This window comes from Leptodactylus fuscus, chromosome 1, assembly GCF_031893055.1.
Source record: "Leptodactylus fuscus isolate aLepFus1 chromosome 1, aLepFus1.hap2, whole genome shotgun sequence".
Classification (NCBI taxonomy): domain Eukaryota; kingdom Metazoa; phylum Chordata; class Amphibia; order Anura; family Leptodactylidae; genus Leptodactylus; species Leptodactylus fuscus.
This window is the reverse complement of record NC_134265.1, coordinates 361,723,830-361,737,094: the sequence shown is the minus strand read 5'-3', so window position 1 is coordinate 361,737,094 and position 13,265 is coordinate 361,723,830. Positions and strand designations below refer to the sequence as shown.

Genomic DNA, 13,265 nt, shown 5'->3' with positions numbered 1-13,265 from the left:
AACCAGCATATCACCCCAGCCCCGCAGATAGATAGATTACTGTCACCAGAACCAGCATATCACCCCAGCCCCGCAGATAGATAGGTTACTGTCACCAGAACCAGTATATCACCCCAGCCCTTCAGATAGATAGGTTACTGTCACCAGAACCAGCATATCACCCCAGCCCCGCAGATAAATAGGTTACTGTCACCAGAACCAGTATATCACCCCAGCCCTTCAGATAGATAGGTTACTGTCACCAGAACCAGCATATCACCCCAGCCCTGCAGATAGATAGGTTAGTGTCACCAGAACCAGCATATCACCCCAGCCCCGCAGATAGATAGGTTACTGTCACCAGAACCAGCATATCACCCCAGTCCTGCAGATAGATAGGTTACTGTCACCAGAACCAGCATATCACCCCAGTCCTGCAGATAGATAGGTTACTGTCACCAGAATCAGCATATCACCCCAGCCCTGCAGATAGATAGGTTACTGTCACCTGACCCAGCATATCACCCCAGCCCTGCAGATAGATAGGTTACTGTCACCAGACCCAGCATATCACCCCAGCCCTGCAGATAGATAGGTTACTGTCACCAGAACCAGCATATCACCCCAGCTCTGCAGATAGATAGGTTACTGTCACCAGAACCAGTATATCACCCCAGCCCTTCAGATAGATAGGTTACTGTCACCAGAACCAGCATATCACCCCAGCCCTGCAGATAGATAGGTTACTGTCACCAGAACCAGTATATCACCCCAGCCCTGCAGATAGATAGGTTACTGTCACCAGAACCAGCATATCACCCCAGCCCTGCAGATAGATAGGTTACTGTCACCAGAACCAGCATATCACCCCAGCCCTGCAGATAGATAGGTTACTGTCACCAGAACCAGTATATCACCCCAGCCCTGCAGATAGATAGGTTACTGTCACCAGAACCAGCATATCACCCCAGTCCTGCAGATAGATAGGTTACTGTCACCAGACGCAGCATATCACCCCAGCCCTGCAGATAGGTTAGTGTCACCAGAACCAGCATATCACCCCAGCTCTGCAGATAGATAGGTTACTGTCACCAGAACCAGCATATCACCCCAGCCCCGCAGATAGATAGGTTACTGTCACCAGAACCAGCATATCACCCCAGCCCTGCAGATAGATAGGTTAGTGTCACCAGAACCAGCATATCACCCCAGCTCTGCAGATAGATAGGTTACTGTCACCAGAACCAGCATATCACCCCAGCCCTGCAGATAGATAGGTTAGTGTCACCAGAACCAGCATATCACCCCAGCCCTTCAGATAGATAGGTTACTGTCACCAGAACCAGCATATCACCCTAGCCCTGCAGATAGATAGGTTACTGTCACCAGAACCAGTATATCACCCCAGCCCTGCAGATAGATAGGTTACTGTCACCAGAACCAGCATATCACCCCAGCCCTGCAGATAGATAGGTTACTGTCACCAGAACCAGCATATCACCCCAGCCCCGCAGATAGATAGGTTACTGTCACCAGAACCAGCATATCACCCCAGCCCTGCAGATAGATAGGTTAGTGTCACCAGAACCAGCATATCACCCCAGCTCTGCAGATAGATAGGTTACTGTCACCAGAACCAGTATATCACCCCAGCCCTTCAGATAGATAGGTTACTGTCACCAGAACCAGCATATCACCCCAGCCCTGCAGATAGATAGGTTACTGTCACCAGACACAGCATATCCCCCCAGCCCTGCAGATAGATAGGTTACTGTCACCAGAACCAGTATATCACCCCAGCCCTGCAGATAGATAGGTTACTGTCACCTGAATCAAACCTTTTTCCCCATTGTGAATGAAGACCTCTGTTTCCGAGATATTGAACTTTTTGTCAATATGTAAATTAGCTCTTTGGAGGTATGTGGGCTTCACCATTGCTCCAAAAATAGCTAAATTGAATCTCAACAAAAAACAGTGATATCTCGGCAACAGAGACTCCAAATCACAATGATAAAATATGGTATGATTCAGGTGGCTCATCTATTTGTGGGGATCATTTAGATCAGCAAAGGCTCCTCAGGCTTCTGTAGAACTTATGGATTGTTTAAGCTGCTGTCTCAAGGGCAGTCAACCACAAGTAAGGCTTTTGTGTTGGACACATAGCCTGTATGGGCTGGTGGGTAGTGAGATCTTTGAGTTGCCAGGGCATCTGGGACCCAGTAATAAATCATGTTTTATTGGCCCAGTGTGATAAGACCAAGTCTGTGCAATCTGCTGCTTATCTTGAGAAGACTCAGCCCGAGGGTGACTACACCATATCCTCCCTCCATACATATACAGCCATGAAATATCACTGCTTACATTGAGTAATGGTGGCATCTCTAGCCGACTAACCATAAGCCGAGAACAATATTTTCTGGTCAATGGTCTTGATTTTCTTGAATATTTCTCTGACGAGGACCTGGTTGAACATTATCACATTCCTATGTCTAAACCACTGCTTATTTCTTATTTGGAGGACAACATTTTGGCAGGTGCCATTCAGGTTGTCTTTTGTCATTCCTCAAGACTTAATGTGGCTACGTTATAAAGAATTTGTACTTTTGGAACATCTAAAGGCTTGTCAGTCCTCTGTCCATGAACCTGATAGTGGTTGGCTGTCCACAGATATCCAGTGTTAGGGAACTGCGTTCTTACGGAAATGTCTGTGTTCAATTTATGCGAAGCCTCTGGTCGCTGTGTCTTTGACCTCCTACTCCAAACCCTGCTAGGTCTTCTGGAGCACTGTTAAGTCTATGCTGATGTGTTCTACAAATGGACAGTCATCCCTATGACTATGACATTGACCTTCTGCCCAAGGACTCTCCACTTAGGAGTCTCATCTGTTCCTTGACCTGAAATAGAGGCCATTATATCAGAGAATTACTGGACCTGCCACAATGTAACCACTTACCATGAGTGAAGGACTCCACCTGAGAACTGTCTACCTCACATTATAGATAGTAGACCTTCTCATTGTGCCATAATACCATGCCAAGATAGACTCCATTGCTATAAGCTGGTTAATCATCTACCTTGACAGTCTATCATCGAGCTCCTGGCTTGGTCTGTGTGTAACCAGGGTGGGAAGATGTCCCTTCCCTCATGATTTCCCAAATACAACTGAAGCACAAAAATTTTACCAAGGGCCAGTTATCGGAGCTATATGTACTAGGCATGGCTGTTCTCCATAATTGTCTTATGTAAAGTTGCCCTCTCCTTACCAACAACTTCTGTGACCACTGATTGGTCTCAGCGGCTTATAGAGCCTCCTGCTTGTGGCATAAGAAGGAAAGTAGACCAGGACAGGGCAAAGGAGTGCCGGTGATAGCGGAATCTGCTCTAGATATAATCGGTTTTTATTGAATTTCCACGAAAAAACAGAACAAAGGCACAAAACAGAATGCAAACAATGCAGCAATTGTACTTGTGCAAGAGAACATAGAAGCTCAAAATAAGTACGGAAGAATAGAGCAGACAAAAGAAAAGAAAGAGGGGGAAGGGGGAGGCAAAAAAACAGGGAAACACACGGAGACCGAAGGGGAAACAGGAAAAAATGGGGGTGGGGGGACAACAGGGAGAGTCATGAAGATACATAAGAAAATTCATATGACTCCTGTAAGATCACCCATGGCCGCCAGAGGGTCTCAAACTTGGAGGAGGCTGGGGAATCCACTGCAACCAGAGCCTCCATCCATCTAATGAGGAGAAACTCCTGGGTCCACTCCAGCAGAGAGGGTTACTGGACTGTGCCAATGGCGCGGGATAACCAGGAGGAAGTGACGAAGGAGATCGCCCTTCACCTAAGATATACGACCTGGAATGAGAAATAGGAGAGACCCTTGAGGAGAAAGGACCACGTCCCGTCCGCTGACTTTAGTGTAGAGAGAGAAGAAAAGATAAGATAATCCTTTAAAGGGGCTCTATCAGCAAAATTATGCTAATAGAGCCCCACATATGCGTGAATAGCTTTAAAAAGACCATTCAGGCACCGTAAATCTTATATTAAACCCCGGTCCTGTTTTTAAATAAAAGCATTGAAACATATATGCAAATCTTACCGAATGTGCACCATGGATGGGGATGCACGGTGCGATGTCATCTTCGGGCACGCCTGCCTCTTCTGTCTTCTTGTAGTTACGCCCTCTGGTTCCGCGTCTTCTTCTGTCTTCTTGTCTTCAAATCCCGCGCCTGCGTAGCGCTTCCCTCCGGAGCACTATTGCGCAGGCTCACTTGCCAGTCCCCGTAGAACTACACGAGCGTACTGCACGCTCCTGAACTGCCATTAAGTAAAATGGCGAGTGAGCCTGCGCGGTAGCACTCCGGAGGAAAGCGCTACTACGCAGGCGCGGAATTTGAAGACCTCAAGCTGGAAGAAGACCAATAGCAAGCTGGCAGAAGAGATGAGACCAGAGGGCGTCGCTCCAAGAAGAAAGAAGAGGTAGGCGTGCCCGAAGATGATGCGGTGGCCCCGGTGCACGTTCAGGTACAATTTGCATATATGTTTTAATGCTTTTATTTAAAAACGGCACCGGGGTTTAATAATAACATTTACGGTGCCTGAATAGCCTTTTTAAAGGCTATTCACGCATATGTGGGGCTCTATTAGCATAATTTTGCTGATAGAGCCCCTTTAATAATTCCACAGTGGAGAAATTTTGGAAGACGGAAGATCAAAAGGTCCAACTCTCCCCACACTCACATTGGTACCAGCGAGCCAAAATCTTAATGTTTTTCTCTTCAGGGCTACAAGGCAGTGGCAGTTTATGTGTAAACAAGAAAGAACGGGCCCAATCAGCAGGAGAGAGGTGCAGGTCAAGGTCCCTTTCCCAAGAATCAGTATAACAGGGGAGACCCGGAGTGGCAATAAGAAGGACTGGCTAAGTTTCACTTTCTCCAAGACGGCGCGCAGGAAACCCCAATGCCCATGGTCAGAAGCCTTCTCCTCATCGACCAAGAGGAGGCAGAGTGGGACATCCCGGTTGTGCGCCAGGGGAATCTGCTCTAAATCCTGGAAAAACAGTGACTGCAGCAGGATCCCCCTCCACACACACACACACACACACACACACACACACACACACACACACACCCATCCGACAGGTTTGCATTAGGACCACAAGTTTCTTCGCCACACTGCATTGTGTAAGCTCTGATCCTGTCAGTGGACAGACAAAAATGGAGCAGATCAGTAGGAGATTAACCCTTTGGTTTCTGCAAGCTTTCTACGAGACTGTATCAGAAACAGGCAGAACATTCTGCAGGCTGACAAACCAGTTTATGTTACCATGTATGTCTAATGTTCTAGAAATGTATTTGGAGGAGGATCTAGAAACTGATATATAAGCAGTGACTCCCCTACGTGATGGGGCTATAATCTAGTGAAGTCCACTATCATCCTGTCCTACTGATGTGATCAGCTAGAACAGATTGGGCCTCGGCAAAGGCAGCAAATATCACCCCGAATCCATCAGTCAGGGATTCCGCTGCCATAGAACTGTACAGATCCCATATTACAATCTGCAATCTGCAGCCGACAACAAGGGGTGCATACTGGTGGTGGTTATAGGGGTCCCTGATGCTCCTATAAGTAACATACGTCCTATTTTACTGCAATTTGCATTTTTAATCTGGTTCTAGTTAAATTAACCCCTGTTCTGCCGGTTGAGAAGCGCAATCTTAAGCGCATTTGAGTCTCCTGGGAGGTAAAGCAGAGTTCACGTAGAGTGCTACCGCTACATGCTTATATAAGCAGCCAGTTCAGGAATACACAGATCACGCCTGTCATAACATTAGAGCAATCCACAGAGACAAGATACGCTGCGCCCCATAAGATAATGTTTTCTTACAGCTCCGCCGAGGATGTAATTAAAAGCAAAGGCAAAGGATAAAAATAAGCATTTCCCGCAGATAAGTCGAGGCAGGATTAACATGTAGCGACTACCGAGCCGCCGCCAGCAAGTATGTTCTGCTTCATAGATAAGGCGGCTGGAGTTTTTTTGAACACATCATTTTGAAACTTTTTTATAGTCTATGCCGGGGCTGCTCCGCTGTGTTGTAGACTCGTAGATATTCGGGTCCGTGTCTTCGAGTTGATAAGCTGCTAATCTGGGTTGTGACCGGTTAGAACCATCACAGCCCACTTGGGTTTGTTGTCCATCTTTCCATGACCTATTGTGGTAACCAGGGGCAATGGGCAATGTAGTGTTGTCACGTTTGGGCAGAGTGGTGTCCCGGTGTATCCCTGATTATCCACAACCCTTTCCACTCTTCCATTCACCCAGGTGCGATGTGTAGGATAACAGTCGACCACACAGGGTTAGGGTGAACAGGTTAACTTTACTGAAGAAACCGACAGTCTTACAGTGCTTTGCAGCAGCAGGTTCACAGTGCAATGTGACAAAGTCCAGTACAGGCACTGAAGAGTTAAGTGAGGCACCAATCACCAATCCTTATGTCCCTTAGCAGTAGTTGGGAGGACGGTTGCTATTAGCAATGTGAAGGTGTACAAATACAGTAGGAGAGTAGATGATAGGACAGGCCAGCCCTTGTGGGAGACAACGATAACTGCGGCTTCGTAACTTGGCTCGTTACGGATAAAGACTCACGTTTGGTGATGTCGGGGTGCAGTGGCTCGGGGACCGATGAAAGGCCACTAGCAAGGCAGGAGGGTCCTTGAAGTAGTTGCCCCTCCTGGCAAACAGTATGCACAATACTTTAGGGAGGTAGGAGACCTTGCAGAGTTTCCGCAGCTCGCGGGGCTCTGTCCGGAGAGGTAGAAGGTGCAGGAGTTGATTTCAGGGGTGCAGGCACTTCAGCCCAGCTGTACCGGCGGGCTATATCTTCCAGACCCGGATTTCAGCTTGTCAGGGGTCTCGGCTGAGACCTGCAGTGTCACTGCAACTTCAGAGAAAACAAGTAGGCCTAGACCTCAGGCTTGAGGCCTACACAGGAGCTAAGAGCTGGTGGCAGGTGTCTGCCTTCCCTAGACTCTAGGCCTAGACAGCAGGCCTGAGAGGAAGGAAGCTCCTCCCAGGGAGAGGACTGGATAGGGATTGGTGCTCACAACTCACATGTTTAGCAGACACAGGAAACTTAAAGTGACAGTACATAACAATACATTTATAATGCAAAGTACATCAGAACCTATATAAAAGAGAGATACATCTGCCTAAATACTGACAGGGGTGCCACAGAGGTGCTGGGGAGCAGTGCCCAGGAGTAAGCTACTGGCCACAGGCGCACAAGGGCCCTAACTCACTATCAGTGGCCGCTCTGGGTCACTGCACACCCCCGGGCTTTGACAAAAGCCGGCCTCGGCGCAGGGCTCGAGGGCGACTGGTGGACAGTCTAGTCCCCAAACTAGAAGACAGGGGTTCTGGGTCACCTCGACTCAGGATTTACTGCAACCATCAGGCCCCTAGGGGTCCTGCAGGCTAGGCCTAAGAGAACCTGAGGAGGGAAGAAGTTAGGCACTCAAATATATGCAAACAGGTGTAGTGCAAACAAGGTATACATCTTTAAATATCAAAAATATACCTATTGGCATAGATGTGTAAACAGTAGAAAAATACATAAAAGCATAAAAATCAAAGTGCTAATCCAAGGGGGCTCATAGTCTTTAGAGCCCGTGTAAAAGGGGGCAAGGTAAGTAAATTTATAACGTTCATGGCAGAGCCAGGCACACAGCTTAAACGTTGCATAACAAAGAAACAGTCCATAACAAGGGCAAGTCTTTGCAGGCTCAGATGCATTAGAGTCCATGCAGGAGATAAAGAATTTAATCCTTGTAGCGGGCAGGAGGCACACCTCTTGTGCTTCTCTCAGACCTCCTGAGAGCAATCTCCGCAGCAGGGGGAAGTCCGTGAGGTTCTGCAGCAGGCAGAAGTGGCTGTGTAGCCAGCAAGGTTGGTGCAGCCGGAGGCATGGCTGCAGGCTGTAGAGCAGATGGGTAGTACCCTGTCAGAAGAAAAGGAGTTTCTTGACACAGCTCACTGACGGGAATGATAGTTCTGAAGGCGGTAGAAGGAGGATGAGGAGGAGGTACCTCTGGAGCAGGAAGAGGGTACCCGATAGGAGCTTCACTCGGTGGCAGCACCGGTGCAATGTACAGTTCTTCCCTGTGACAGGGCTTTAGCCGGTTTCGGTGAACGACTTGGGGAGCTCTTCCTTCTTTAAAGATCTCACATACATCAGGGTAAGGCACAGCTGTGAGGATATATGGTTCTGGTTCCCACAGAGGTTCTAGCTTGTGGCTACGGTGCTCCTTCTTCAGCCAGACCTTGTCTCCAATCTGGAGGGGAACAGCATGCGCTCGCTGGTTGAAATCTTCCTCCTGACGTCGGCGAGCTTCTTCCATTCGGAGATTAACAATTTCTTGTGCCTCTGTTATTCTCCTCTGATGTTCCGTAACCCAGTCATCCCTTGGCAGGGGATTTGTAGAGTCGGGTATCTGTATCCCAAGAGCTCGGTCTTTTGGGAGTTGTCCTTGTCGCCCGAACATCAGGTAGAAGGGCGTGAAGCCAGTGGAACAGTGGACGGTGTTGTTATAGATTTCCACCAGCTCAGCAAGGAGATTAGGCCACTCTTGTTGTTTTGTCACTGAGGCTGTGCGCAGCATGTTGATGAACACCTGGTTAACCTTTTCGCACAGCCCATTGCCTTGGGGATGGTAGGCAGTTGTCCGTAACTTCTTGCACTCATGGTACTGGCATAACTCCTGGAACAGCTGGGATTCAAAGGCAGAACCACGATCTGTCAGGGCTTTCTCCGGGCAGCCATAGTGCTTCACGTACTCATGGTAGAAGACAGCAGCTGTTGTGCGGGCGGTAAGGTCCTTGACAGGGACAACTGCGGTCCATTTGGAGAAGTGGTCTACCATTGTAAGAGCGTGGGAGTAGCCAGACCTAGTAGGGGCCAATTTTACATGGTCCAGGGCAACGAGTTCGTTAGGCCTTTGAGTCTGGATGGGGTGAAGTGGTGCACGCTGGTCTCTTCTTCCTGCCTTGGTCAAGTTGCAGGCGGTGCACTCCTGGCACCACTTCTCGATGTCGAATCTCATCCCAATCCAATAGAATCGGCGGCGGATTGTAGCTTCGGTCTTATAGACCCCGAAGTGACCAGACTGGTCATGGTAGGCGTCCAGCACCATGTTGGCATCTCTCCTGGGGATAATAATTTGATGAAGTCGTTGGTTGGACACTGGATCTAGGGTGTTTCGGAGGATCAGCCCCTTTTGGAGGAAGAGACGCTTTCTTTGCCGCCACAAACGAAGGAGTTCGAGGTCTGGACAAGATTGACGTAGGCGGACAGGAGTTCTTCCGGTGAGCAGGTAGTCGTGTATCTCACCTAGGCTGCAGCTCTCTTGCTGCAACAGCAGCCACTTGGAAGGTTCCTGTAGAGGATCAATTGAGTTAGATGGTGACGCTTCTGCTTCTACAGCAGCGGTAATGACATTTTGCTGGGCGAATCTGTTATAGAAAGGTGGCATCTCGACTTCTTCCCATTCATCTGGGACAGCAGACTCTTCTCCATTTTGGAGTCGTGACAGGGCATCTGCGTTTGTGTTCGTCTTTCCGCTTCTATATTTTATAGTGAAGGAGTAGTTTGCCAGCCTAGAAGCCCATCTTTGTTCAAGTGCACCCAGCCGTGCGGTGTTCAGGTGCGCCAGGGGATTGTTGTCAGTGTAGACTACGAAGGACGATGCAGCAAGATAGTCCTTGAATTTTTCAGTGATAGCCCACACAAGAGCCAGGAGTTCGAGCTTGAAGGAGCTATAATTGTTATCGTTTTTCTCAGCTCCTCGGAGACTTCGACTGGCATAGCCGATCACCCTTTCACGGTTGTCTTGCACCTGAGACAGCACAGCACCAAGTCCTTGGAAACTAGCATCAGTATACAGCCGGAAGGGTTGACTGTAGTCCGGGTAAGCTAGGATAGGAGGCTGGGTGAGCAAGGCCTTCAGCGCCTGGAAGGCGGTTTCTTGTCTCTGGGACCACTCTACTGGCAGCTTTCTGTTGTAACTTTCTTTTGGGCACCCCCGAAGCAGTTCTGTCAGAGGCTCAGCAATCTGTGCGAAGTGGGGGATGAAGCGGCGATAATAGCCAGCGAAACCCAGAAAACTTCTGACTTCTTTGACAGTAGAGGGTGTCTTCCAATCCGTGACAGCGGAGACTTTGTCCGGGTCAGGTGATACGCCTTCTGCGCTGACGATATGGCCTAGGTAATTGACACGAGGTTTCAGGAGGTGACACTTGGAGGGTTTAATCTTGAGACCGTGCTCTGTGAGCACGTGGAACACTTCAGCAAGGTGGTGTAGATGGTCTTTGTAAGACTTGGAATAGATGATGACGTCATCCAAGTAGAGCAACACATGTTGGAAGTTCACATGCCCTAAGCATCTCTCCATCAGTCTCTGGAAGGTGGCTGGTGCGTTGCAAAGCCCGAATGGCATGCTATTAAACTCATACAGGCCCATGGGAGTAGTAAAGGCAGTCTTTTCGCGGTCCTCCGGAGCCATGGGGACCTGCCAGTAGCCACTTGTCAAGTCCAGAGTGGAAAAGTAAGCAGCAGAGCCCAGTGCAGTCAAGGATTCCTCTATACGTGGCAGAGGGTACGCATCTTTGTGGGTCACAGCATTCAATTTTCTATAGTCCACACAAAATCGGATAGTCCCATCCTTCTTTTTGACTAGCACAAGAGGAGCGGCCCAGGGGCTCTGACTTTCTCGGATGACATTGGCCTCTTTCATTTCCCGCAACAGCTGCTTGACAGGTTGGTACATTGCAGGAGGAACAGGCCGGTGCCTCTCTTTGATGGGAGGATGATCGCCAGTGATGATGCGATGCTGAATTAAGGAGGTCTTTCCATAATCAGAGGGGTGTTTGCTAAAAGCGTGGTGATGACGTTTGGCCAGGTTGATGACACCATTGATGTATTCTGGAGGTGTGTTAGCGTCTCCCACGTTAAGCTCCATCCACCAGGGTGAAGGGCTGGTCCTATCTGTGTAAGGTGTGGTGGTAGCAGCCCGTTGTTTTGCCGTAGCTGTGTCAGCAAGGATATCTGCAGGGCACAGCTGGTGCAATTGGCCGACCGGTGTGAATTTGTAAAGGCTCACAGGTGTGTCACTCATGTTGATGAGGCGTACTGGTATCTTACCGTTGGTGACAGTCACAAGACTGCGTGCAGCTTTAACCAGAGGTTGAGTCTCCAGCTGGATGGGTTCCAGAAGAGCCTGATAATCTTCGTTCTTTACACCAGGGCGTGCGTGGCACCAGACGATCGTCTCAGAGTTGGCAGACAGAGTCACAGGGTGAGTGTCCCGGATCCGGACACGGCAGATCTCTCCGTTGCGGTTAGCGAACCGTTGATGTGCCACCAGCACCTTGACATGGTGTTGTATGGCTTTCCTGTGGGAAGAAGAAGCAGTGGAGAGAGACACGTGCAAGGCACTGATTATTTCATCAAGACAGTTCTTAAGGACATTCATGCCTAGCACTAAAGCAGCGGAGCCCTCTTCTTCTACCCCTGTGACAATGACACCTTGTTGAGGGAGACGGCAGTCGCCAATCTGGATGGTGGGTTCCCAATAACCCACTTGAGGAATAGGCTGACCGTTACTTGCTAAGAGATCAAATCCTTGGCTGCCAATGTCTTTGGATAGGTCTCTGAGGTCCCAGTGTTGAACATAAGCAAACTTCTTTAGGGTAGTGACTTGAGAGCCAGTGTCTATAAGGGCCTCGAATGGGACTCCATTGATTCGGACAGTGATGTACGGACAGGGCGCAATGAATTTGGGCGCCTTGGAGGGACCTCTGTATATTCCTCCCGAGGGTTGTTCCTCTGCCTCGGGGGCATCCCGTTTAACTGAAAGCATTGGTTGCGATGGTGGCCAAATTTCTTACAATAAGAGCAAACAGTTCTATTAGCAGGTGGTGGCCTGTCAGGTGGAGGACGCCTGGGACGTGGATAGTACTGTCGTGGCTCAGGTGAGGAAGAGCGGGACAGGGAAGGCTCCCTAGAGGGAGGCACGGCTTGCACTGTCAGTCCCTCTAATTTTTTAACAGCACTTTCAACTATTCTGTCCATGCAATCTTTCAGACAGGCCACCAGATCAGGTGTAGAAGCTTGGGCAGCCTGAGTAACAGCAGGAACAGCTGGAGCGGCAGGTAACAGAGGTGTAGGTGCGACAACCGGTCCACTTTCTAAGCTGGAAGGGTGAGAGTACCGGAGGGGGCTGTAAGGTGACTCGGTCCCTAAGACTTGGATGGCTAGCGACTTGAAATCTGCAAAGGAAACGTCCTGATCCTGCACCGCTAACATGCGGAGTTGGCTTTGTACTAGCCGGGAGTCTACGCCTTCAATAAATCTGTCCTTGAGCATCTTATCAGCTTCAACCGCACTAATGGAATCAATTTGCTGTACAGCCCGGAAAGCAGTTTGCAGGGCTAAGGCATAGTCTCTCAATGTCTCACCTGGTTGTTGTCTTCTATTGAAGAATCCCAGTCTCACCTCTGTAGAAGATCTTGGTTCAAATTCCCGCTTGAGCCGGGTGAAGATCTTTTCAACAGAGTCTTTATCAGCTGTGGGCCAGGAGCGAGCTTCTTGGAAGGCGACTCCTTCCAGCTGGCCCAGAAGCACATTCACCTGCTGCACTGGGGATAAAGGTAACAAGTGAAAAGCCCGGAGTATTTGTTCCTTAAAGTCTGTTAAAGTGTGGGGGTCCCCCCGATAACTGGGTAGGTGCGGAGCCCCCAGAAGAAAGTTCACTCTGGTAGCTGCAGCAGCTGGTCCATCATCAGGAATAACATTTAATTGAGCATTGTCCGCGTCAGACATGATAGTAGGATAGTGTGGTACTGTCTCTTTAAATTTTTCTCGTGTTTGCGGCGCTGCGCCGGGTGGTCAATCAATTCACTCTTTCTTCCTCTTGCCAGCGCTGCTGGCGTACTCACTGCGCGGCTGCAGAGGCAGATGTGGACGCTCCGTTGCGGTCCCTGTAGCTGGGCAGAGCTCCGAAGCCGTCGGCGGCTGGTCGTGACGTCACTCCTTTTCCAGGAGTGCACTGCGGCCGGCTGAGATGAAGGCACGCCTCCCAACACTAGAGGGGAAGCCCAGGGCTTCAGCAAGATGGCGGCCGGAGCAGAGGCCACAAGAGGAGGAGTCAGCAGAAAGCAAGTACACAGTCTGTGGAGGGGGCGGAGACACTCTGGGGCTTTTGGCTCCAATCCAGGGGGCGGTTCTGGCGC

The 13,265-nt window shown here is 49.5% G+C and overlaps 1 protein-coding gene across 1 annotated transcript in view; it reads left to right on the top strand.

Moving 5' to 3' along the window:
- The window catches only part of SIGLEC1 (sialic acid binding Ig like lectin 1), a 42,533-nt gene extending 39,873 nt beyond the window's left edge, over positions 1-2,660 (top strand). The window contains exons 23-24 of the mRNA XM_075261137.1: positions 2,041-2,116; positions 2,548-2,660. Coding sequence (XP_075117238.1) covers positions 2,041-2,116; positions 2,548-2,660 — 189 coding nt within the window. The remainder of the gene's footprint in view (positions 1-2,040; positions 2,117-2,547) is intronic.
- The last annotated feature ends 10,605 nt before the right edge of the window (positions 2,661-13,265 follow it).